This window comes from Trachinotus anak, unplaced genomic scaffold, assembly GCF_046630095.1.
Source record: "Trachinotus anak isolate AG129_WGS33_773 ecotype Australia unplaced genomic scaffold, CSIRO_AGI_Tana_v1 ptg000001l, whole genome shotgun sequence".
Classification (NCBI taxonomy): Eukaryota; Metazoa; Chordata; class Actinopteri; order Carangiformes; family Carangidae; genus Trachinotus; species Trachinotus anak.
In genome coordinates, this window is record NW_027273852.1 from 6,534,408 (window position 1) to 6,561,097 (window position 26,690).

At 41.2% G+C, this 26,690-nt stretch overlaps 1 protein-coding gene across 2 annotated transcripts; it reads right to left on the bottom strand.

Moving 5' to 3' along the window:
* Positions 1-55: 55 nt before the first annotated feature.
* On the bottom strand, positions 56-19,313 carry ptprna (protein tyrosine phosphatase receptor type Na). 2 transcript variants are annotated; one of them, XM_071461099.1, is made up of 24 exons: positions 19,025-19,313; positions 15,231-15,281; positions 11,196-11,306; positions 10,445-10,562; positions 10,203-10,350; positions 9,827-10,022; positions 9,588-9,740; positions 9,272-9,397; positions 9,112-9,146; positions 8,760-9,025; positions 8,538-8,624; positions 8,260-8,339; positions 8,015-8,079; positions 5,802-6,011; positions 5,024-5,290; positions 4,780-4,927; positions 4,446-4,519; positions 4,220-4,297; positions 3,844-3,963; positions 3,035-3,201; positions 2,212-2,265; positions 1,988-2,052; positions 1,351-1,424; positions 56-1,221 (listed from the first exon to the last, which is right to left on the bottom strand). In XM_071461099.1, exons 1-24 carry the CDS (start codon positions 19,098-19,100, stop codon positions 1,150-1,152), a joined length of 2,841 nt encoding a protein of 946 aa, XP_071317200.1. In that variant the 5' UTR covers positions 19,101-19,313; the 3' UTR covers positions 56-1,149. The 2 variants fall into 2 exon arrangements, with proteins under 2 accessions (XP_071317200.1, XP_071317116.1); XM_071461015.1 differs by having other exon boundaries at positions 8,015-8,082; positions 19,025-19,270.
* Positions 19,314-26,690: the final 7,377 nt, after the last annotated feature.

Here is a 26,690-nt window from a genome sequence, read left to right on the forward strand (position 1 = left end):
AATGTTCTTATTAAATATACTGTAAAGCGCACACAGGAAAAAGAGCACTGAAACCTTTGTTGTCTGTTTTCTGCTGCATCACATCACAAATTTATTAAGGTCAAGTCAAAAATACATTTTTATAGATATTTTCTATCTGTCTGCTACATGAAATAAACACAATCATCAGGATGAATTATTTACATTAATCATAAGGGCGTACACTGAGTAAGACAATAAAAGAACCCAAACAAAGTTACTTTGTGTAGGTGTGTGTGTGTGCGATGCGTACTTTGTGGTCAAAGTACAGCATCTTTTACAAAACGGCCAGTGCTTAAAGCAAACAATCATGTTGTCAAGGCAAAGACAAGCCTCACAAATAAAAACTTGCTGGAAGTCAACGCACACTAGACAGTAGCATACAGTATTCTGGTGGACACGTAACACCACACTCGGGAAGTAAAATGGAGAGAAACCTCACTGTATATCAGCAAGATGGACGTCTGAGAAGTTTGTGAAGGGATTTAAACATTTTGACATTAGTCCAAGAAATGTGGAACGTTCCACAGAGCCGTCTGTGTTGGTGGTAAATCATCTGTTGAGCAATCATCTGAGGTAATCATGTCATCATGTCCAGTAAAATGGTTGATGAGGCAAAGAAGGAATCAAATGGCATTAAGATAGGTAGACAATGTCGCACTAATCTATCCCCTCTGACCATAGGAACACACAACAAATTGCTCCCTGTTCTGTATTTAGGCAAAAGTTAATGCACAGGTTTCATCTGGATTCACACCAGCACAGTATTTGCACGTCCTAATTCTTTGCAGTTTACATCTAATGGCCTCATTGTTGTCTAATTAGGCAGAATTTTCACAGAGCAAAGACTCAAATTTGTGCCATGATGGTGAAAAAATTATCCTCTTCATACTTACATCCTCGTCATTTGATGCACTTTTCACAAAATCAGGTTCCAAAACTTTTAAAAACCCAGAGAACAGGTAGATGGTAAGATACTGCATGCTGAGAACAAGTGTGGTAGAGCAAATTCTTATTTACAGTGACGGCCAGACATACATGACTGGATTGCATGAAGCGTGTCCTTTGGAGGGTGTATATTTTTTTTTTCTTTTGTCTGCATGGCCTCAGTGTGTCCTCAGCTGCTGCCGCTCACTGTGGCAGGGCTTTCAGGATGGCGTTCACCTCCTCTGCCACTGCTGTGAGCGCAAACTCAAACTGGTCCTAAGAGGGAGGGGGAGCGAGAAGAGGGAAGGATTGGAGGGGAGAATTAAAGAGAGGACAGAGGAAGACAGAGAAATATACTGAAATACTGAACACACACACACAGACACACACGCAGGTTGATGGTACCTTGGTGCGGACCAAGCCAGGTCTCTGGTCTCTGATGTGCTCCAGTGTGGCTGCGATGTCAATCTCCTTCACTCCTAATGACAACAAGAGGAACAGTAAAAGCATTAGTGGATTTTCTAAGAGAGGTTTTGAATGACTTTCCTCAGCTCTATGATCTTTAAAAAACTAAAACTCAGAACTTTCAGATATCTAAACAAAGAAACACAACAAAATATACGTTAAGAATCTTAAGTAGTTCAATTCAATTATTGTACCAAAAATGAGACTCTGGTAAATCTTTCTTGTAAAGAGTAATGTGAAAGCATAATGAAACAAAAATGTCACACGTCATGACACTTTTAGAGTTTTCTAGCTAAATTGCCCCTCTAACCTACCAATAAATAATACCACCATACATTTACGCACACCTGGTGTGGCATAATAATTCAAATGTCCCTTAAGCAGAATCAATTAACTACAATGTGACTGTTGCTTCCACAGGTGTCATTACGTAACAGCATAAATCCAGCCTGACACAAAAAGCTGACCATTTTGCTCATCTGGGATGATGTATGGGCTCCATGTCAAGATGCTGAGGTGCTGGATTATATCCTGTGTGGGCATCTGTAAAGTATGTGTGTTTGAATGCGCGGCTCACCTTTGGCCATGCGGTTCAGCACCATGTCGATGAGGATGTACGAGCCAGTTCTGCTGGTGCCATCACTGTGGGAGTGAAAGAGAGGAAAATGTACACATGCACACATGATCTCCCAAAGTGCTTTACCTCAAACCAAAGTCCATATATATGGTACATACATATTGTACGTTTCTGCAATTTGTGGTGTTTCTCTGACCCATCAGAATCTTTTCTTTTTTTTTTACCTGCAGTGAACGATGATTGGGCAGGAACGACCTCTGTAGCATTTATTCACCTTCCTGGGAAGCAAGGGAACAAGGGAAAGTAGAGAAAGAAAGTACTCCTAAATGCACACAGCAAAGGATAAACAGTCTCTCATGCTGCTTCAGGTAATTGTGAGTTGTGGGTAGGAATGAGATGAAAGCATTGTGTGACCAAGTGGGAAGAGAGTGGAATGGGAAGACGTATGTAAATGTCAGATGAAAACATTAACATTAGGTATGAGGGAAAGACACGAAGAAAAAAAAAAAAGCTGCAAGAGGCTGTAAAGGACAGTGAGATGGGAAAACAGGAAAGAATAAGTGAAGAGGAAGCCACAGATTCACTGTCCCTCTTGCAGTAGCCAGTCACACCTGCCAATGCTCATTTTTGTGACTATGCAACTGGAGCCAGAGTACTAGCTGCAAACCACAAAAATGACACTGGGAGATGTTAAAATACAAACCTATCAACCTGCACTCTAGGAGAGAGGGAGAGAGAGAGAGAGAGTGAGAGAGACAGCGCTGAAATGATGGATAAGGCATGAAATGAATAGTATGGATGGCTTATTTGATTATACACAGAGCAAAATGTCAGGGAAGATGGGAAACAAAGAAAAGAGATGGAAGTGATGAGGTCAGGTGGATTCAAACCCACAATGTGACCACTGAGTCACCCTCTGCATCCTGACTACCTGTTTAATCCACTTTGTGTTTACTGATTACTGAATCTTGTTGCACCGGCTGAACTCAAGAGCACATGTGGGGATGGTCTGCGTGTGCGTGTTCATGTAGCTGTGCAGTCTCTTACCTGCGGAAGTCGAGCAGTGGCCGTGTGGAGGTGGGGATGCCGTCGGCCGGCCAGCTCAGCAGGTGAAACTGCGTCAAGGTTCTGGTCTCCTGTGTCTGGACATTCTTCAGGTAGAAGCTACGCACCAGGAAGTCCTTACACCAGATGTGCTCTGACACCAGGTTCACCTGACAAAGAGAGAAGGGCGTCGCAGACCGAAAAGAGATGTGAACAGAGCATTAAAAAAACAAAAAATAAAAAAGATCTGACATATTAAGAAAGAGTCCAACCACTGAATTTTGCAAATTTCCCAAAATTCAATCCTACAAGATCTTTGTCAGGCAAAAAAAGCAATTCATGTAAACCAAGTCAATCTTTACAGACAAGTGTGCAGACAAACAGTTCCACCTAAAATAAAACCAAATACCAAAATAATACCCATTACATAAGTTTTATTTATTTATTTATTTTTGCAATACATATTTCCTGGAAAAAGAAAAATGTTCTGATCACTGAAGGGGAAACAAATCTTCAAGTAGCCACAGTTTGCCACCAGGAGGAGACAAAGCACAAAAGTGAGGGGGTTGACATTTGTATTTATTTTTTTAATAAAAAGAATCTCATGATTCCTCATTTTGAGTATTGAGTGTAAATATAGATGTAGATATACAAAATGCTTCAAGCTGACGAAGTTTGTCCCTTTGCACTTTTTAAAATTTCACAGAGCCATTACCTCGTCATCTTACTTTTTTGTACATTTGTCTTCTCAACAAAACTGTTGCTCCAGCAGGGCTAATGCAGGCAAACATTACACACAACATGAAATTAACCTCATAGATGTGGTAGAGTGATGAGCCCTCATCTGGCCAGTATCGCTCGCACTGCTTCTCTCCATCTTCCACCAGGGCTGTCATCATCACTATCACCGTGCAGCCATTCTCCCACACCATCTGGGACACACACATGGATATAGATGCAGACACAAACAAACACACACACACATACATTCAGCCATCGCGTTTCAGTCAATGTGTGACATCTGGCAGATGTCCTGTGGCTGGACTGAATGCCCCAGTGGCCTACATCCTTTTATCAATTCTATTTATCACAGAGAATAATAGAAAGAATAGAAAGCAAATTCAGCAAACTGGGAGGAAGTGAGAAAACAAGGCAGGAAGAGTTAAATAGAGGAAAGACTGCACTGACCTGCCAGAAATCAGCTACAGTGTGCGGCAGAGGTCCCTGTGTGGCGATATAAGCTGGTTGTCGGGGGTCATGATCAAACTGTTGGTTAGAAAAAAAAGACAGCAGACTCTCTTTAAGTTTTTGTGGTGTATTAAATACAAAGAATGGCTTATTATTTAAAACTTCATATTGGAGTAGATGATAATTCACCATGAAACAAACCACCAATGTTTCGAGAATTTCTTACAATGATGCTAGCGTTGATATAATCTTGTTTACTGGGGTTCACTTCAGTCTTCAACTTCACCCGCGTGTGATCATCTGGAAAAGAAAACAGGTGCTAAGTAAGGATTAGTCAGCTCATGAAATAATGATTGAGTGAATGATGCTGCTAAAATTATGTCTAGGATAAAAATAAAACGTGGATGATTTACCATGATATTTTCTACTTTTTACCCTTAGTACTTGCTATGCAGTTCAAGACTATGAAAATGTGTGAAAATAGCATAATGCTGTACATGTTTGCATATGGGGTGACTGATACAGATGACAGAAATGATCAGACAGAGCGATCAACTAACAGGGGAGGGATTCAGCATGTCGGTTTTTGTCCATATTGCCCGGGACTTGAGCCACAGCTACTGAACTGGGTTCAGCCTGATAGGAGCACAGAGCTTCCCACTCCTTCTGAAGGCGGTCCTTGTTGCGCAGGTGATCCTCCATATATGCCTGTCAGGGAGACAGCACTGAAGACGTTAACAGCTGCTCATGAACAACCGTGACTTTTAAAGCAGGAGAATCCACACTGACTGTGTATTCACTCACCAGTATCATGTGACCGGTAGAGATGTCCATATTAGACTGGGCTGGCTCTTCGCTCCAGGACGGGGTAGAGCTGTGGGTGGAGGATGGGCTATGCTGGGGACCATCACTGAACTGAGAGGAAACACTGCTCACGCGAGACGTGTCTGTACCCCGTCGACCACCTGCACCCGTGGCTATGGCAGACCCGGCCATGCTGCTGCTCACCCCACCCACACAGTCTTGGCGGCACAGGGACGATTTGGACGCCATGTGTTGCCGACATAGCTCCTAAATGGACAGTGGGGAGGGAATCCATTCATTAGAAAAATGGCTGCAACTGAGCATCACCATCAATATTGATTAACTGAATAATTGGTTATCATTTTGTGTTTTACAGTAAATATCAAAATCAATTAGAAATTGTTAGAAAAGTCTTGTTTTCATAATGAAAGATTTAAATGTTTTTTTTCTAATTGATGGCTTGTTGATGTTAAAATTAAAATGACAAGTGATTCAAGATTTTGTTTGTTGCCAGTAATTTCAATTGGAAGTAGAGTACATATTTGAAAGAGTACATATATTGCACTTTTCACTGTCTGTGGTCTGGTTTTTATGGGTTTTGTCCTTTACAACATTGACAATTGACACCTTGGTAGAAAACAGGTAGCAGTTTACATACATACAGTATAGAAAATGGATGTTTAGATGTATGTAAGGGATGCTACATTCTTTAATAGTTTAAAATACAAATATATAAAACACCTTTTCATCAGCCCTGAATGTCTATATATTGCCTTACTTGGTAGTCAAAGTGTGTTTCTGCTCCTGCCTCCGGCCCCAAGCCAAGCTTGCCATTGGCCACTTGCTGAGCATAACGTCTGAGACAAGCTACAGCCATGGCCAATACCAGCACACCTCCGACGACTGCCATGGAAACAAGGGTGATAACCGTCCCACTGGAGCCCTGGGAAACCCTGGTTACCTGAGGGAGACCCCGTGCATCGGTTCTCTGGGAAAAAGATGGTGATAAAGAGTAGTGAGTAAGACATGGGGAGGGTGGAAGGAAGACAAAGAAAACAGATGACTACAAGCTGAGCCACCCCAGGGACTCTGCCCTCACCACTGGAATTCAAAGGTCATTCACTTCATCAAAGGTCATTCACTTCAAAGGTCATTCACTTCATTGCAACAACAAATTTGTTTCCCTGCAACTGCACATGACAGCGAGGTGTGCTCAATGAGCAGATGAGGCTGAGTTTTAAAGACAGAGGTCAAGAAGGGCAAGGTGGTATGAGCCAGAGAGACAGCACATGTGGGTGGAGATCAGTGAACCACTGCACAGGACATGCCACACAGTGATACTTTAACTTAGTCTGCTCCACAGTGTCATTCCACCTCTTCTTTATCTTTTTTGTCTGCCTGCTACAATTAAATGTTACAGTGTTGCCATTTTAATCTAAGCTCCCGTTATTCCTCATGCACATACACACACAGACTGAATGGCCACACTCCTGATCACTCCACAGAAAAACTGCAGCTTTATCAACGCGGTGAACAAAATAACCAGACTTGAAAGAATAAATTCATTCTAATAGAGCTGCAACTAAATTGGATTGGAAACTGGATTTTGATCTGTCCTATAACAAAAGATCCAAACAAGGGCTGTCATTTATGAAAGTACCTTCAATTTTTCCAAAGAACAATACTTACTGTATATAGAATGTTAAATAGCATGAGAAATTAGCATTTTGCCTTTTCAACGTTGTAGTTTTTTTTTCTATGGTGCTTTTGAACAGTGAAGTTACAACAGCTGTAGTTTCCCTCAGTCTCTCTACATGAGCACTGTTTACATGCATGTACTCTTTTCTCAACTTGTACTCATATTTGTATTTTTCTTTGTTGCTTTTGTGTTTTTAATCAAATACATTACTGATGTTAGTGTTTGTCAAACGAGTGATTTTATCCTTATAAAACTGTAAAATTTCACTTTCCATTCCAGTTTTCTTCATTTTTAATAATCTAATCTAATCTTTTAATATATATTTTAATAATCTAATTAATATAAAATTAATACATTTAATCTAATATAAAAAGGCATTTCTAAATGTATTAATAATAACTAACAACACTAATTACACAAATTCACTATTTAGCGATTTAAAACATTCTGCCATCCCATCACATCAGTACCACATACACATACTCCATTAATATATTGGCAGAACAATTACATTACATGAATGCAACCATTGTGTATGTGTGTGTTATCGTAATATTCATTCTAAATGGGCATTTTGTTATTAATCCATTACACACAAGATGTGAGATGCAGTCGATGAGTCAGAGGCCTGGAATCAGGCTTTGGGAATAATGAGGTTAATGACACCTGTGGCTGTTGCCATAGCACCTGGGATCAGGAAGCCACAGTAGCGGGGGGAGGTGTGGGAGATAAAATGCCATAGCAACAAGTGAAATGTAGGTTGTCACGAGGTGTTGCCTTGCTGATTTGTTCTGGCCACTTGCCCTCCAGGTGGTACACACTGACAGGGGTTAACATGCACAGACAAACAACCACGCACAATATGGAAAACCAGTTTGATAGTTGAGACAGCTGTGCTGCCTTTGTCTGTGCTGCACTGTGCAGCACAGTGCTCTAACATCAGAGTGCTTGTGCTTGTAATGTCATTCTTCTTACAAAAAATTTCGCTCATTTTCTGAAAAGTTACCAACCAATATCTGGTGACTACAATGTGCAAACAAGACTGTCATTAGTCTCATTTTGCACCACCAAGTCTGATAATGTGTCAAGCTCGAGTCCATGGATGAATGAATAAAGTGGAAATGGTAAAGAATACAAAGCAGTGATTATATCTCTGTTGCCTTGACAACTGCTCCATATGCTACTGATAGGATGGGTTACAAAGGAAATTTTCCACAGAGGCTGTGTAAGTGTGTCCGTGTGTGTCCGTGTGTGTGTGTGTGTGTGTGTGTGTGTGTGTGTGTCACAAGTACCTCTCCCACGCCAGTCTGTACAATCTTCAGGCCTGTCTGAGACTCCAGGAAGTTCTTTTCAGATACTGCTGGGTTGTAAAAAAACAACAAACATTTTTTTTTTGGATGTGAGAAAAAAAGCATTGACGAAATGGAAAATGAGAAAGTGACAGAATAATGAGCCCACATACTGTACTTCTCACTTCATGCTTGCATGTTTGTGTGGGTAGGTAGATGTACGTGTGTCTCTGTGTTTTCAGCCTCACCAGCTTTAGCAGCCACCTCTGCAGCAGTCATGTTGTGTTCATTCTGGCGGATACGGAACGTCAGCGCAGGACCCACCACGCTGGAAACACACACACACACACACACACACACACACACACACACACACACACACACACACACACACACACACACACACACACACACACACACACACAGGGGCACACATTTGAATGAAAAACATATTTAGTGTTTAGAGTAAATTAGCAGAATTCATAAGTCTGTCACACGCTGACACACACACTAATGGTGGTGTTACCTGATGTTGATGAAGCTGCTGGTTGTCAGGTGTATCTTATCAGCCAGAAGTTCCAACAGCCTCACTCCATCATACAGACTCAGAGGACTGGGAAAAAAAAAAACACCATCATCCTCCATGTCAGTACCATGAGTTTCACCTATTGCCAGTTCATTACAGCTTTCAAATACAAGTTTAAGTCGTGTACAACAAACAGAAGAACTGAAAGCTTAATTTGCTGACCTCTGATTGGTGACAATGTACCCATACTCCTCCTTAGCTCCCATACCGTCAACCAGTGGTGGCCCCTGCTCCTTCAAGCCTTGTCCAGCTTCTGCAGGAGCAGGCTGAGGAGGCTGGGTGGCAGGGGGGGGGGGATTGTGACTCTTGGCTGCAGATGTAGCTGGGACTGAGGCAGAGGAGGGGGCAGGAGGGGCTTCAGGGGGACCGGGAACAGGAACAGGCTTCTGCGGCTTATTTGACACACTGTCTGTTTTTAACAGCTGCATCTACGGGGGAATGATAGAGGACTTGTTAATGAAAGAAGTCCACGATTACAATTTGTAACCACGGCTAATAATAGATGCTGACGTACCTCCTTGAGGGTGATGACATCTTTCTCGATAGGATCTGTTGAGAGAGACAAACTACTGTTTTTACACAAGTACTACAGTAAGACACATTTCAGCCTTAGTATGACTTATTTTTCCCATTCTTCCCATCTTGTTTCTTTGTTAATAGCTCGGGGACTGTACCTGTTTTGTCTTGGGCCTGTAGCAGCTGCAGTATGAGGGCCAGCTTGTAGAGCTGCTCTTGACTGAGATCTCTGGGATCAACTCCATGCCTCTGCAGGACTCCTGACATCCTCTGGAGCAAGCCATCTAAACACAGGATGACACACTTGGCTCTATTTTTGCACTGTACAGTTTAGAAAAGGTCTGCATGTATTGGCTAGGCACATGCTTTGTAAGTGTGTCCACCATGTAAATCTAGTGTTATGCTTGTGTTGCATAGTACTACTTTCTTGAAGGCAAAATACAAATTAAGTATGAGAAAGTTCCTTTTCCTCACCGTTGGTCCCAGACAGAGTGCTGAAGTCCTGAGGAACCTTCTTGTTCTGCAGCGTTGGCTGTCTACCTGCAGTACCAAGTCTCTCCTGTAGGGTGTAGCCTTCCACATAGTCCATTGGTATGTCCAGTTCGAAGTCCTCATAGTAAGGCAGACCTGCTCATAGCATAATGGGTTATGATGGTTAAGAAAATGAGTTATAATGAATTTTATAATGTGTTGTCATTCCTGAGTAGTATTACCTGCAGGAGCCATGGAAGCGGCTCCTCTGTGGCGGTATGAGGGCTGTGCAGATGCCAGGTACAGAGACAAGGCTTCCTGTAGCAGCTGCCTGTCACGCTCTCGCTCTCTCTGGTTGGCCTGGGACCTTGAAGAGGGGCGGGCATAATTGCCTCCTGCCGCTATGAGAGATCTTTCTATTTCATCTTGGTACCTATGCTGTGATTGGGAGAGGTATTGCACTGTTACTTGTCATCTGAGATCTATTGTGATGTGCTATTGTGAGCTTTGATTGTTGTATGAGTTTGGATTTGTGTCTGCTGTAACCACACCTGTGCAGCAGTTTTGTAAATGACACACACCTGCTTTTGTGCAATCATGACGTGTGTGTTTGTATACCTGGTGATATGTGTATGGGTCCATGGATGCTGTCTGCATGCGCAGCTGGGACTGAGGAGGCTCAACGATCATGTAGTCCACATAGTTGCCACCAGGAGGCGTGGACCCCGTCTTAGAACTGTGGTGATGGGGCATGTGCTGTTTAGACCTGGCAACCAGGGAAGAAACAGAGACAAGATTAGACTGGATATAGAGGGTTGAAAGGAGAGTGAAATAAAAGGTGGTAACATGAGAGCACTTACTGAGGTGGATGAGAAGAGGAGGAAGAGGAGTTTGGCTTAGAGGGAAGGGTGGTATGGGGAACTCTTTTCAGCTCCTTTGATAAGATATACTGGGTGATGTCATCCTGCCATGAAAGCCCTGCACACACACACACACACACACACACACACACACACACACACACACACACACACACACACACACAGCAATTAAAGAAAGCCACAGAGGCAGAGAGTTAAGACTGAGGTGTGTGTGGGAGAGAGAGAGAGACATGGAGAAAGAGTCTCTAAAATCTATAGGCTACTGTTTCTAATAAATCTATATTGTTTCTAATAGGAGCTGTGTTCAAGTACTTGTGTGATTCATGGATTACTGCCTGTATTCGTAAAGCGTCCAAGGATTTCGAGAATCAATCCAGTAATTAGCAAATGCTAGCATGCTAAACTCAGATGGTGAACATGGCAACAACATGTTAGCTTGCTGACATTAGCACGTAGCTCAAAGAAATGCTGTGCCTATAAGGAAAGCCTCACAGAGCACCTAGCATGGCATTTAGTCTTGTTAAAAAACTTTTTACAGTATTTTGTATTGACTTTAATTTGAATTAGATTGACACAGACTAACACCTGGCTGAAATCAATTTTAGCTAGCAGATAGAATGCAAATCAAAGTTAATTGTAATTCATAAGAACAGTCAAAATGGCTCATAAAAGAGACTCGCAAGTAATGTAAGGTTTGCAAATGATCACTATTTACTATGTCCAATCTTACCTTGTAGCATAAGCTGTTTGAGGACTTCCTGCATCCTCTTCAGAACAGGAACTGACACCTGGTACTGGACCTGGTCCTGCTTCGATCTCAGACACTGACCAAACAGCCCGTCTGGAATAAACACACACACAAACACAGCTGTAAACATTTTGAACCCCTATTTTGCCACAATAGTCTCTTGAGGTTTCTTTTAAAATGAAGAAAAGCACAGGTATAAATCATAAAAAAGAATGTGGGTTCAATTCCACTTAGCTGCTGCAGTTTCAGGACCTTGGTTTAGTGCATGCTGTCTCTGTGACACATTGTCATGCCTTACTGGGACACTTGAATTCAACGTTATTAATGTTAAAAGTAACACCTGCGCTTTTCCAGTCTAATATGTCTGCTGTGGAAGATGCAGTACAGAACAGCAGATACACAACACTATTTTATTCAACACATCGTAACTGACCTCTGAGACTACAGATGTTCTACCACATGTGGCTCAGTGACGCTGCCCTTGAGGTACAGCATTTTTGTAATAACCTGTAATTCCTATGGTAGCCCACACCACAAGGGCCCACGGCTGTGAGTCATACTTTTGAAGTTCACTCCACGCACTTTGCACTGCTTGTCATAGTCCTTTCGACAAGGTTATGCCATCACTGTGTGAGCTCTTGAAAATGTTGAATAGTTTCCTTTTGAAAGTTGCTAGCCTGCAGGCCACAGAGACAATAACAGTGTTTGTGCAGAATTATTTTGTTACCTGTTCTCTTCTCTGATCATACATGAATCAATTTTTTGAACATCTACAGTACATGAGGATGTGCTCCACTTCTTTACTTTACTGTACGTCTGTTGTATTGCATTGTGGTATACAAGAAAGTCACTCACTCTAAATCATAAATCAGTGACTATAATCTAATCACTAGTTTGGACATAAGCCTCGGTGAAAACTGGCTGGAACCAGGGGACTAAGCTGTGCATACGGGCAAACTGCTGATCCACTTCATGCTCTGCTGCATCTGCATCGAAAGACTCAGGAGGAGAGAAGCCACCTAACACAAAATGTGGGTTATTCAAGTGCGTCAGATACTTTGAAACTGAAATTTCTAACTTTATTACAGTGTGAAAAGCCAAATCTCATCTAAAAGGCTGGAATTTTTACCCTGAACTTGTGGTGAGTGAAGATGAAGAAAGATTGCGACTGCGGAGTGAAAGGAATAGAAATGAAGCAGAGTAGACTATGTGTTAATCTGGCGCACTGATGAGTCACCACAGTCTTTCACTACACCAGCTAAATCTCATACAACCCAACCAGCCACAGTGAGATGGTGAATTGTTACACTGAACAGATTAAAGAGGATTAATTTGCTTTTATAGAAACAAATTTTATATGAAACATTACAGCTTATTTTTTGCAACTTGATGAAGAAAACACAGAGAACCATGTTTTTATATTATTCCCATTTTGCACAAGTAACTCCCTCTGAGTGGGTGGCTATGCAGAAAGGTAAATGTCTTGTATTAAAGTCTGACAAGTGACACAGAATACTAAGTAGAGATGCTGAGAGATTCCATTCAGATTTTCCCTAATCATATTACAAATATGATGCTGATGATATGATACAAGATATTGTACCCTGGCAGTGTATTGCACTGGTGAAATATAATTGCACCTGTTATACCTGGTGGTGATAGCAAAGAGACAAGGGACATGAGGAGGAGGAATCGAGGATGAATGGAGAGAGCACAGGAAACTACACAGCTTGATTGGATTGGGACTATTTCTGGAGATTGAGGTGTTTATGTCATTTTTGTACAGGGAACATAGTATCCAATGTTGGTAAGAGGGATCTTGGTAAATGTAAAAGAAATTCAATGTTTGGCTCAAACTACATTATATATTATGCTCCAAACAAATCATTGTCATGATAATGACATAAAGCGTTGGTCATTTAAGTCCTACACAGACTGGGAACAAGGTATGCATTCACTATCAAGTCATGCAATCACTCTCAAGACTTGACAAAGCCAGGGTGCTACACCTGTGTGCAGAGAACTCAGGTGTATGTATGACCTGGTTACCACATGCCACAGACTAACAATCTAGGCCTACACAGAAGATGCCTCCAATAACAACATAAGCATGACCTGCTGCATCAATGTGGACCCATCTGTTCTAACACTGTGTTCCACTCTTGAGGCTGGAAGACGACACAGTCAGACCAGCAAAGAGCCTACACAATCCGACAAACAAAACACAACACAGCAAAACCTGCACCTAAATCCCACCTAAAATATGCTGTGCTGTCTATATAACACACTAAGGCACACAATCAGTGTTTCCTATCATTAGTGGCCCGTTCACAGGAAAAGAAAAAGGCTTTAACCACAAGAATGGAGATTTTCTGCAAAGAGATAGAGGACTGTGCTGTGCTGACACCATTAGAGACCATTGTGGATGCACCACTGCCTTGGTCAAACTATAGAGGACACCATAAAATAAGCTGCTATATATGTCATCATTAGTGTTGGGGAGAAGCATCACCCAACACTACACATTACATATTATTTTGCCAATTTAAATTATATTGTAGGTCAGTATGAACCTTCATAGTCACTGATTATGCAGTGCTTTCATTTTTAAGCTGAGCTAGGAGGTGTATTCCTTCTGTTTTTAGTGAAGGCTAGCTGCCGTCTGTACTGGACCAGTCTCCATGTCTCTTGAAGCATGAGGTTGGTTCTGATCCTCCTATTCAACTGCTGGTACGAAAGCAAACAAGCCCTCTTCAATAAAAAGTTGGAGTAGTGAAACAGTAGGATTAATACTGGTAATGTAATCACAAAAGAATTTTAATTGTGATTCCTCACGCTACTCAATTCTGAAAAACGTTATCACATAACGTACCACTGAATTTGCATTTGCAATAGATACACATAAGGAAAAAGAAAATTAACTAAAACAGCCATTTATTTACAATGTAACATGTTCACATATATGAGAGGAACAGGAAAAATTTCAACTATCATCATCTGTTTTTTTTTTTTATTTAGCAAACAGCATTAGAACATTTCATACCATCTCTGATGCCTAGGATGTCAAACATATCATCCAACAAATAAAATCATATATTTACAGACTCAAAATATATGTGATGCATTGTTATATTGAACACAAGCGGAAGGTGCAAATCACTTGGAGATGGAGATGATTTTGCTTCAGTTCATGAAGACTCAGGGGAGTCTGAATGTTTTCTGTTGATTTTACTGTAACTGTTTTCTACTCATGCAGTCAAACACCCTCTTGACCTCCTGATCTAAACTCAACATAAAATGTCTAACAAACAGTTCACATCTTAATTTGTACGTTCAGGAAGAGACACAGAGCCGGAGAGACAGACAGAGAAAAACAGCTCATTACAATCAATCGGACTAAAAATCTTTGAGTGATGTTTATGAATATTTTTCTCTCGTGCTCTGCCCTCAGACACACAGATGTGCATAAATCTGGCCCTGAATCTGCTCCCGAGCTTTAAGTACACCAATCCATTTTGTATTCTGTCCAGTGGCTGTGTGTGTGCGTAAGTGCGTTTCCACAGAGAAGTGCATAAGTGTGTGTCAGTGACTCATCACTGTATTAGCACAACAACTGTGGGGGTGTCGACCTCACTGTGATGTCAGTGTTGCCATGGAGACAGTGGAGCGGAGGAGGGGCTTAGATAAAGATGAGGAAAGCGAGAGGGGCAGGTGACGGAGAGAGATAGACACATGGGGCCGAGAGAGGAAAAATCCTTGACTTGTGTTTGTATATTTTTATACGCAGCCTTTGTGCCAACATGCGTCCAGTGACATAATGTGTGTGTATGTGTGTGTTGGTGTATGTCCAGCTGCAGGATTAATAATTTAATATGCTGTAGAGGTACAGAAAGGATTAATAAAGTAGTCTGTCTTAAAAGTTTAATGTTTACGTTCAACAAAGAGATTGTGTTTGATTATGTGTGTGTGTGTGTGTTTGTGCATGTGTGCGTGAATTCATTGAAGTGCCGCACTCACCATCTGAGCAGAACTGATCCCTTGTGCACAGTTTTCTCTCAAACAGGCAACCTGAAGGAGGAAGGCAAAGGGACTGTTAGCAGGTACTCAGGGTAAAATGTTTCACAGCAATTTCCATGGCAACAACTGCTTTAACTCACATTAAGAGGGCTGAAATGAGAACATGAAAAAAGTGAGCTTGACTCTGGCTTACTCATTGTAATTAGATTCAAATGTACTGTATGGTGGTAACCAAAACACCCAACCCACCACAACCTTCATTCTGCCTGATGCACTTTTCATTTATAAGACTTTCATATGATGGCACACAGATATTTAAAAGTCCCACACCGGGAGAAAATCAGTCATAATTTCAAAACCTGGAACTTCTGAAAACCTTGAAAAACAAAATGATGTTAATATTACTCCTGATTAGATGCAGTTAAAATTATTATTGCATTATAAGCTAAACTAGCAGATAAGTGACTGAACAGGGGACACAAAACCAGTGTTTTCGTTTGTTGTTTTCAGTGATTTCTGTTCCACTATTTCTTATTTTAAGTTGGTGAGTCAGACCTTGGAGGGTATGGCGATGTGGGAAGGAGCAGGTGGTTAGCGATAGATAGGAACCTAGCACAGCGGAATATGAATGGATAGCTCTGTCTGGCTGTCTGTCGTTCTTTCCCATGTCTCTTTTTCCTCATAATCTCCAGAATCTGTGTGAGTATGTAACAGGCAAAACAGCAAATAAATATCAATTAAGCACTATAAATGTGTGTGTGAGTTTACCTGAACACAAAGTCAGATAGAGAACAAAGACTGAGAACTATTTTCTCTGCCTTTAAATGTAGTGACGCAGTACTTAACAGCGTTTTCTGTGACTCACCTCTTCTTTCTTTGAGAAGAAACACACACAAACACACACATACACACACACACACACTATTGCAACATCTTGTATTTCTCTGATGCCCTCTCAAACTTTTAAGCACAAGGCCCTACATTTTAATGCACCACGGGGGAGTTTTATGGAGTTCTTGATTTTAATTCACGTAACGTTATTTAGACAAAGTCTTACTCTCTTTCTGTTTCACACACACACAAAGTGAACACCTCCTTAAAAGCATAAACTTTCTGGGTGTCATTGAGGATATTTCATCACTATCAACATACACACCATCCAAATCACCAATCGGCGGACGGCTGTGTGGACCTTCACACAACCTTCAGTAGAAACACACACAGATATTATTGTACTGGTACACAGCCAAGACGGATCTGAGTAATTGCAGCACACAGGGGCTTGCAGAGGGACTGACACACACACACCACAAGACACTGTGCGTAAATACCGGTCCTAGTCATCAAACACTGTCTGACTGTCCAGGAAAGGACATCTGGTAGTGTTAGGTCAATGATCAACAAAGAACAAGGTCGCAGAGCTGCTTCAACAAATTTATTTCAGTTTATTTTCAAGGTTTTAAAACTCTTTGGATTATACTTATACTTACTTATATACTTACTAACTGGTTTACTAAATGCAACACTGAGGAGGATGTTAACTCTATGTGCGTTGACCTATATGAATGTTTTAAAGAGACGCCTACACTTGTTTTCAGACAAGCAAACAGACAGGAGAAGAGTTCAGATGTTGAGAGCTCTCATGGCAAGTGAAATAAGTCACCAGACCGTCTAGAAGTATCAGAGAAAGGCGTGTTGTAGTTTACATCCTTCCAAGGCCAAAAGCTTAGCAACAGCAACAACAATGATATATAAGAACGATTATTACATTTACATTTACATTTACTCATTAGGCAGACACAAATGAGGGACATCACTAAAGCTTCAATTATAAAGTATGTAAATGGAAACATGTGTACCCTAGCATGTTAACACAAAGGCTCCAATGAATCCATACTTTGGCTGGGAAACTTTAAATTTGTCATAGCAACAGCACATCAGTCCCCTGGGGAAATGACTGACAGCAGAGACGTCATCTCACACGCGAACATCATGCTGGGTGTGTGTGTGAAGACGGCCAGTCAGACATATGGATGGACAGCTAATCAAATGACCAAAGGGATGGATGCGTGTGTGAAAGGAAATGATGCATGAACGGACAAAGACAAGCACCAGTGGTTAACAGTTTCTCTCCATGGTGCTGAAATCACAGCCGATTGCAGAATGGCTTTTCATTGTACGCTATATTGTCCCTCGATTTTTATGCTATTGTGCTTTCTAAGGTTTTCTTGGGGATGTGTTTCTCGTGATGATTTTAATGGCAAATTGTAAAGAAACACCAATAGTTTATATTAATTCTAATATATTTTACAGAGTAGAGTAGTTTCGAATAAATACTCATATATTATAGTTCTAGAGTCTTATTCTCTCCTGCAATTGCATTAACCTCCTTCAGCTGTGACCAGCTGCTTCTAGTTGGTTTCACATTTCACGTCACATTTGGGTGATTGCACTTAAAAGCTAAAAGTAAGAAAGCATCTAAAATATGTATTACAAATTAAATGACTGAATATTTACAGAGGTGGAGGGAAAATGATGGGGTGGCTGCCGTTCTGTCAGAACAAAACTATGCTCACTTGTTTACATCTGAAGGAGGGAATAGCTTTTGGCCTTTCTCACTCTCACTCTGAATTACTCATCGAATTCACACCCTACTTCATAAATCTCCACCTACACACATCAGACAGACCTGATTTTTTTTAAAATGTAAAAAAAAAAAAAAAAAATACAGGGGTGTAACAATTCACTTGTTGCATCATTACATCAATTACAAATTCTGCCAGTTAAATGCATGAGTCTACTAAAAGACATATTGAAGTCACTCCATCCATAGCAATAATCAATATAAAATAATTTATTACTCAGCCTGCCGCTGCTGCCATTGTCTATAATAGTAACATCACAGCTACTGCTGCTAATGTCACTGCCATTTCTACAGCTGAGTGACATGCGAGATCGACACTGATAAAGCATCTGTAAACACATTTTAAAAAATGCAATAACCTGTTTCACTAAACTTATTTCCTTTTATTCATTTATTTATTTTTTACTCAATAAAGAAGATTTGCATCCCATAGTATATCTCTGCCTAAAACAGCCAAGTTTATTGAAATCAGTCTGAAGTGTTTGGCATCATATATCATTTAGTGAAACCATTTATTTAAATCTAAATTCTTTACATGGTTCTGCTGTCTACTTTTCATCTTGTATCGTGTACACACGCTGGTCTGGGCGTTATTTATTTACCCCCAACATATGGATTTGGTGGCTGTTTTAGAAAGGACTCCAAATGATAACATTATATCAATAGGACATTATGTCATAGGGAGTTTATGGGTCATAAATCCCCAAAATCTGTCTTTGCTCTACCAGAAACTGAAATAACACACTCCCAAGACCCAATTTTCTCTTCCCTATCATTTTTTGAATCCTCCATCTCTCCTCTGTCAGATTCTCATCCTATACATTTACTCACATAGGCCTGCTGCATCTCTCTCTGGCCAATAATCTCCACATAACAGTTCATTTTGAAAGAACAACACACAGCCCCCCCCCCCCCCCCCTCCCTTAGATGGCACATAGATACAGCCATCCCTAAATTGCATCTGAGCTGGAATACGACAGGACCGTGCCACAGGGGATAAAGTAACCGACAGGAGGATGATATCACCGGAAAGTACTTAGACACAACATTTAGCCGTGGGGATATTAAAGGAGTGTAAGAGTGATTTCTGGAAAGGATCGTGCCATCATCATCAGTATCACCATCACCATCACCATCATCATCATCTTACCGTATTTGTCTGAGATCCCCGGCTGGCACAGCACGGTTAAAAGCAGCACGGCTCGCCATGGTGTGAGGTGTTGCATGATCCTCTTGAGCCTCACAGCAGCGCAGGAGATGCAGAGAGAGAGAGAGATGCGGAGTCCCTTTGCTTTGGTCCCTTCGCCCCCACCCCCCCCTCCTTTAAATCCCCATAATGTTCAAACGAGCTGCAGGCAGGCGTCGACAGCTCACACTGAACCCCGAAAGCCCATGTGACGGAAAAATATAAATAAATGGCTGAAAGGACGAATTCCTCACAGTGAAAGGGCGGGGCGTGGGGGCGTGGGGGGGGGGGTGGTTGGAGGAACATGCGACGTAGTATCGACTCACGACAGCACAGCTGCGGAAATAACGTAACGAGTCTGAAGAAACGGGGGGGGGGGGCACAGGTAGCCTACGTCATCACGAAATGAGAGCGGGAGATGAGCGAAGGTGTTCATTTTGCTGCCCCACCCATTCATCGACGTCACGCATTTATTTTTATTGTTCTCCACCGTGCAGTGTTTCCGTCCTCACCACGCGTGTCAAGCGTGGACAGTTTTAGGAATTTCAGGTGTATCGGAAATTGAACCCTGGGGACCTGATGTTTACTTGGTGGTGAGACGGTAGATATGTCTCCTAAGTCCAGGTGGGGCCACAGTGCAACCAGACCCAATACTTCATGTGGAAGCTAGACTGCAGCTTTCAGTAAATAAAAGCAGTTCCAGTGTTTATTCCTGTTCACTCGATGTTCCCCGTGCCCTGACACGTGATCATTTGGCTGCAGACTGTTATTTTTTATTTTATTTTATTTTTTGTAAATATTTGTCTCTCAGTCTGACATGGGCCCTGGGAAAACCCAGGATGAAAGTGCAAACACTTTTGTCAGTTAGCTTAATCGATCCTTTCTGATTGCAACCCCACTGAATATAGCAAGAACCTTTTTTTTTTTTTTTTGTGATTACCTTGGGGAAGTGGTGTCACAGCAGTTCATCTTGTTTAGTTGTCCTATTGCTCCCTCTTGTGTCTGCTAAATCCAACCAATGGGCAGTGTTGGGAAGGTCGGTTTGGAAATGGTAGAGGTTAGCCTACAGATTACTAATATGTAAATGTATGTAAGTAATGTGGCTGTTTTAATTACTTCATCAAAGTAATGTAGCTTATTACATTTGATGACTTTCCATAACAGTTCCATGAATATAGTCACTTTATTGAGGGAGGCGACAAGGAGGGCTAACTGAGGAAGGGTGGAGAGAGAGCTAAGGGGGGTTGGGAAGAAGTGGAGAGATGGGATCAGTTCCATTCAGAAGATGGATTTTTTGAGGTTTCTGGACACGCAGTAACAGTCAGACCGCTTCGACAAATGGCTCCAGTGTCTGTCCTTGCAGGCCTTCCACTGTCTGACACACTGTTTGAGCCTCCAGGCTTTCTCTCCATCTGATCCTGGCTCTTATCACAGATGAGTCCAAACTTCAGTCTCTCCTGCAGGCACTTAGAGTTAACCTGAGACTTGTGATGGGCTCCGTCTCTACCATCATCACCTTTTTTCACTGAAGCCTCTCTTGCTGCAGTTGCTTCTGTTTTTGTTTCTGCAGGGCCTTTTTGCTCATTTGCCCTCCTCTTCTCCTTCTCACTCTGGCTGGCCTCCTGCTTCCTCCTCTCCTCCTTCTTTCAAGCTTTTCAATCTTTCAGTTTCATTATCTCTTTCCTCTTTTTCTCTCCTGCACCTCTGAAGCTCCTGCAGAGCAGCTCTTGCTCTCCAATACTCCATTACTCTTTTCTGAGCTCTTTGCCTCTCTCCTTGGGGGTCAGCCTCTTGATGCTCTGAACACTCTCCATTTGAGATTTGAGTTAACTTTTGTGTCTTTGCTTGGCCTGCAGTAATCCAGCGTGTAGCATTCAGCGTGTGGTCAGTCAGCGTTGTACTTCTTTTCCATCCAGGATCTTTCTATCATGACACTCTTCTGCACCTCTGTTAATCTTTGCTTCCAACCTATTTCTCCATGGGCAGAACTCTCTGCATGTTGTGTTTTTGATCTTATACCCAAGTATCTCCAGGATACTGTTGCAGTGGCACATAAAAGTTCATTGGTTTCTATAATGGTGGTAGTGGGGATAGTGGGTAGCGCTGTGTTGACATCTGCAGGTATCTCTTCTGACCAGACTTTGTCAGTGAACTATATCTGTATATCCCATATCTATCTGTCCGTGTAAAAATACACCTGTGCTGTTGCTGCTGTGGAGCATTTACAGGCACTAGAAACTAAAAACTAATCAGTGTATTTTAGTTTGAGCAGACCAACGTTAACAAACGTACAGACTGCGCAATGGAAGACCAGAATTCTTGGCTTTGTCTCTGCTATTCACACAGTGATCCTCACCCATAGGCAGCATACAGTGAATGTCTGATGATATCCTGGGATTAGCATTGCTTACCAGGCTGAGAGTTTATTTGTACTGAATACTAAGTTGTGCATTGTCCTCTTATGACAGATTGCTCATTTTATTGAGAGAAGTCTGGGACAACAGGACTGTACTGACACAGGAAGTGGCCTTTCTATCTGTCATGACTCATGAATCACATGGTTTGATTCGATGTCCACTGCTCTCTATTTCTGGCACATTGTGCTGCTTTTAGCTTTGATATCATATCTCTCCTAAGATAGACCAAAAACTAGATCCCTGTAAAGCATGTCTATAAATTTGTTCCTTTTTTCCATGTTACACACTTGTGTGCAATCAAAATGTGCAAACACAAATACTGCACGCACACACACACACACACACACACACACACACACACCTCCCTTTCTTCCTCTCTGCTTTACTTTCGTCCTTGTGTCACTCTTGTGCAGCAGCTCAACTCACTGGCATGTGTGTATGCGTATTTGGTTTGTTGCCTGGCAACATGTATTCAGTGTTCGTGAAGGATGAAACCAGCTGAACACCACTCACCTATAGACACTATTTAAGTCATTAAAACATCATAGGATTTTCACTGTCTTTCACTCTGCTGTCTCTCACTGTCGCTCTCATACTACTGCTATTATCACATTCTGCAGCTGCCACATTTATGTATCATAAGTCTGTGACTGAATTAGTTGCTGTTTTTTTACCTTAACATAAATGCATATAGAGTTGCCTCTGCAATGTTTGTATGTTTGTATGTCTGTCATGTTTAATGAAAACACACAGATTGTCTATCTTAGTTTCTCAGTGGTTTTTGACCCAGTGGTTAAAAAAAGGATTGTCAAACAATCTCCCATCATGCCATTTTCCCATCATGTCATCCACACTGCTGGGCTTCTGACTGTCCCAGCATTCCACAAGCCAGAGGCCCCCACCCTACTCCGAATACCCCCTACTTGCAACGTGGTAGTAAGTGAAGATTGTAGAATAGATTGAACATTTTTCATTTTTATGTTGCAATAAATCTCCTTTTATACAAGAAATGTATAAAAAGTTTTTTAAAAAGTGTCACGGTGACAATGGTGGAAATAGTCAGAGGTATATTTTTCAGTCTAGATCCAGTCAGAATGACTGGCAGTGATTATATTTCATTGTGAAGAGTGGGCTTTAAAATCAAATTAATGTTTGAACTTGTTCTCTGACTCACTTATTCTGTCATTTTATTAAGAATCTAGACAAATGTGTAAAAATCAATAGTGTGTCATCTGATTTGGTTAAAAAAACATTTTCTAGTGCAAACTAGAGGATATTACTGCTGATATTTTTAATTTACAATATTGCATCCTTTCCTTAATATAGTATCATGACATGGCTGAGTAGGGCTTGGCTGCAATGTACTGTTGGTATTCTCAGACTTGGTGCGTGCATGTGTCTGTGTCTATCTGATAGCTGTTTCCCCAGCAGTGCTGGGATCTGGCTGCTAATTTAAGAATCTATAATTCTAGGCTATGGGTCAGATATTGCTTGTGTGTCTGGGGTTGTTAGGCAACTCGTAGGTAACTCATTTTCTGTCCTGGGCAGATGATGCAGTCTTCATCTGGGAAACTCCAGGATGACTGCTCCAGTCGTATCAGCAGATAACGCAGTCAAGTCACACCAAGCTCATATCATGTCATTCCACATCATATGTAACAGTGAAAAGCCCCTTCATCATTTCTGGTACATGAGTGCAGTGGGGTGGGAAGTCATGCGGAGCAACAGTTTGAGTCTGTGACTCTAAAACTCATATCTGAAGCCTTTAAAAGTGAAGTCAAGGTTAGTGGACTGGCGGCATTCCAGTTTTCTAAGTACAAACATGAGCAGTGGTAAAATAATAAACCACAGGACGCATGTTAACTACTGTCAACATTAGAAAATAGAGGGACTTTCTTTTGAAAAGTATTTAAAACAATTTCTGTCCAAGTCTATTGAGGGATCTTTCCCTGAATACACCGGCCTTTGGCAACAACCACAGTCATGTTCCTGGGAGGAGGCCTGATGATATCTGTCTGACTGTGATGATACAAATCAATTGTATGGAAACACTAAATAAGTAAGGCTAATTACATGTGAAGCAACAACAAAAGTTGGCCAGCAGTTTTTTGTTTTGGCAGCCATTATTATTATTATACAGTCAGTTATATGGTTATATCTATTTACATTTGTCAACAAAGAATTCTGGGATTAAAAATAAGTGAAAATTAAAGCATCTATATCTGCTGGACAGCTTGATTTAAACGTTATATAAGTTCATGTTTTTATAGTTTTATCATTCAGGGAAAATGAAGTATTCCTCAAACACGTTTAAAAGAAAACATAAGACATTTGAAATGTGAACAACCCCTGACTGTGGAAGTAACATGGCAGTGTGTTTAATAATGGCTTCTCTCTTATAGCCACAATAAAGAGGCTGCCATAGATTGGCTTGTGTGGCACAGCAATGTAAGTCAAATCTTGTCTTCATTTGATTTTTGATATTAAAATTAAATTGTCAGCAGTTATATTTATGCTATAAAGCATGACAGTAAAAGCAGCATCATTATTCTTATTTTTATTGAGGGTCAGGCTCTGTCTTCAGTCCCATGATCCTCTGGGAAAGTGAGTGGACCACATAGTTCAAACGGGAAACCTAAAAATAGAGCTGACACCACTGGCAGCTGACACACACACTGCTCTGTGAAACACAAATACATGCACGACCACACATGAAGACCCCTCCACCTCCAGCACATACGCACAGGCAATGTAAAATTTGAGCAGATTTTACTTTAAGGCCTTCATGTTTTTTGTTGTGATGGTTCATGAAGCATTTTAGCTTCAGAAGAAGACATTAATGCTTCTACATACCTATGGTCCATCCGTCCAAGTGTTTCCTGGGCATGAGTTTGTGTGCTTGTACAAACTAGGCTTGATTGATTGACATCTCCCTCACCCTCCTCTTAGTTTTGTTGCATCTGTGAGGGCGGGACAACTTAGCCTGTTTTCATTCCTATTGGCCGGTGGAGGTTTGTGACATCACCAGCATAGCTCCACCCAGCTTTGACCTGACTAGAGGTGTAATGAGCAGGTGTAACTGAAAACACCTGTGTGGGTGTGCAGGGCCTTCCAATGTATAACTTGTGTTGGAAATCAGTTAAATGTTATGGCTCTATTCAGCTCTCAGAGCAGTATTTAGCTCCTTACGGAGCTAAAGTTATCATCATCCCCATCATCATTACCACCAACACATTAACACACAGTAGTTCCTACAGTATGACACAGGGCAGGGTAGTGATGACTCACAAGTCTGGGTTTCCTTTCAGCTGCTACCCTGGGTGTCTTATGTGTGTCTGTTATACACCGGCAGCATTCATTCATGCACACACACACACACACACACACACACACACCAAAAAACTCACAGAAATTTGTGGTACAATTTTCTTCATGTTTTGATTTGTGCTTACATCCATTCATTTCCTGGAGGTTTGCCCTAACTTTATTGTCCGCTTAACCCAAACCCTCTGTCTAACCTCAAGTCTAACCATTATTTATTTATTTTTTTTAATAGAATCAAATGTAATGTGATCAAATGTAAGAATTACCTACCAACTCTGCATCTAGTTTTTTTTTAGCTAATAGTTTTGGTTTTATGGCCCACACATTACCTATGACAGATGAAGTAAGCAACTAACTAGTGAATCAAGTCAAACATTTAGCAAAATCAGCTAAGAGACAAAAATAGACTATAATAGACAAAATATTAGATGAATCACAGGTTATATGCTGGATTTGTAATTGCTACATGCTAGCCATAACAACTTTATAACATGATAATATGACATTAATTCAGTCCAGTCTGTCCCTCAATGTGATGAATAGACACAGATTACTAATTCCTCTTAAGCATTACAAAATATTCATATAGCACATTTAACCAGATAGTGCATGGCTGATGTACACAGATTTGTACACTCACTCATGCTATGAGTTAGTGCAGTGGAGAGCACTTGTGACAAAGTGGAGTGTGTGACCTTCCTGGCCGTGGCTCTATCAGTCAAACCATACTGCTTCTTATGCAACCAAGGGTAAATACATAACTCTACCGTAACTCTATAACCACTGGCGCAGCAGTAAATCAAACATTGTGTATAATAAATTCTGATGCGTCAGCATCAGGAGACTGCTAAACATCCGTTTCATGTGCTTGGAAACAATCAAATTACTACATTTTAAGGTTTAGAAACAGACAGTAAAACGGACCGTGTAAATCTCATCAGAGGGATCTGTCTGCTTTTACGATCCAGTTTATTTAGCTCCATTAAACTGGCATTAGGCTGAATTACAGTAAATATGCCATGGCTATTTCAAACATGTAAGGCTATTTCATGATGACTTATGGGGGGGTGAAATAGGCTGTGATCCACATCTCCCTCTGGATGTGGTATACAGATAGTGTTTATGAAATCCCAGCCTATACTGTCTCTACAACAACTTCCCAGTGTAATGTTCCTGCACACAAATGCAGAGACTGAGAGACTGACTGACTCACTTGCCCACTCACTCAATCATGCATTCATCCAAGAACACGACTCACACAAGGCCACCGCCATTTCCAGCTGTTGAAACCAGACTCCTCTTGACAGCTGAATCGAGGGCTAGCAAAAGGAGTGACAAGGGGGGGAGAGGAATGAGAAAATAAGTGGGGCTGGAGAAAAAATTAGTGGCTGAAAAGGGGGAGGAGGCGTAGAGGAAAGGCTTGGAGGATAATGGACGAGATATCAAGAATCTGCAATAAACTGATTAGAAAAATGCCATCTAAGTAATATTACATTTCCTGAAAATGAAGTGGAGCCAGATGATGGGCTTTTCCTTTAAAAGGCAATCATTTCTACTAAATATTATTGATACACCTGAAGTCAAATTTAATTTGTCAAGTCAACAGAAAAATGTTTAATTAACTTCTTATGCTGTAGATTTCAGAGACAAAATTAAGCCAAACTGACCAAATATAAGATTAAAATTGCACTTTGACTAAAGCGGCCTGTTTTCAACAGTTACTGCCTACGTGTCCACGTGCCCACATAGTCTCTAGAAAGTACCATTAATGCTCTTTTACAGCTATAAGATGATGTGGTAATCCATGGTAAAATCTACCAAAACGGGTCCAATATGAACTTTCTTCAGCTTTGGGCTCTGATTTAAAATGCTGACAAAGTGATCAATAA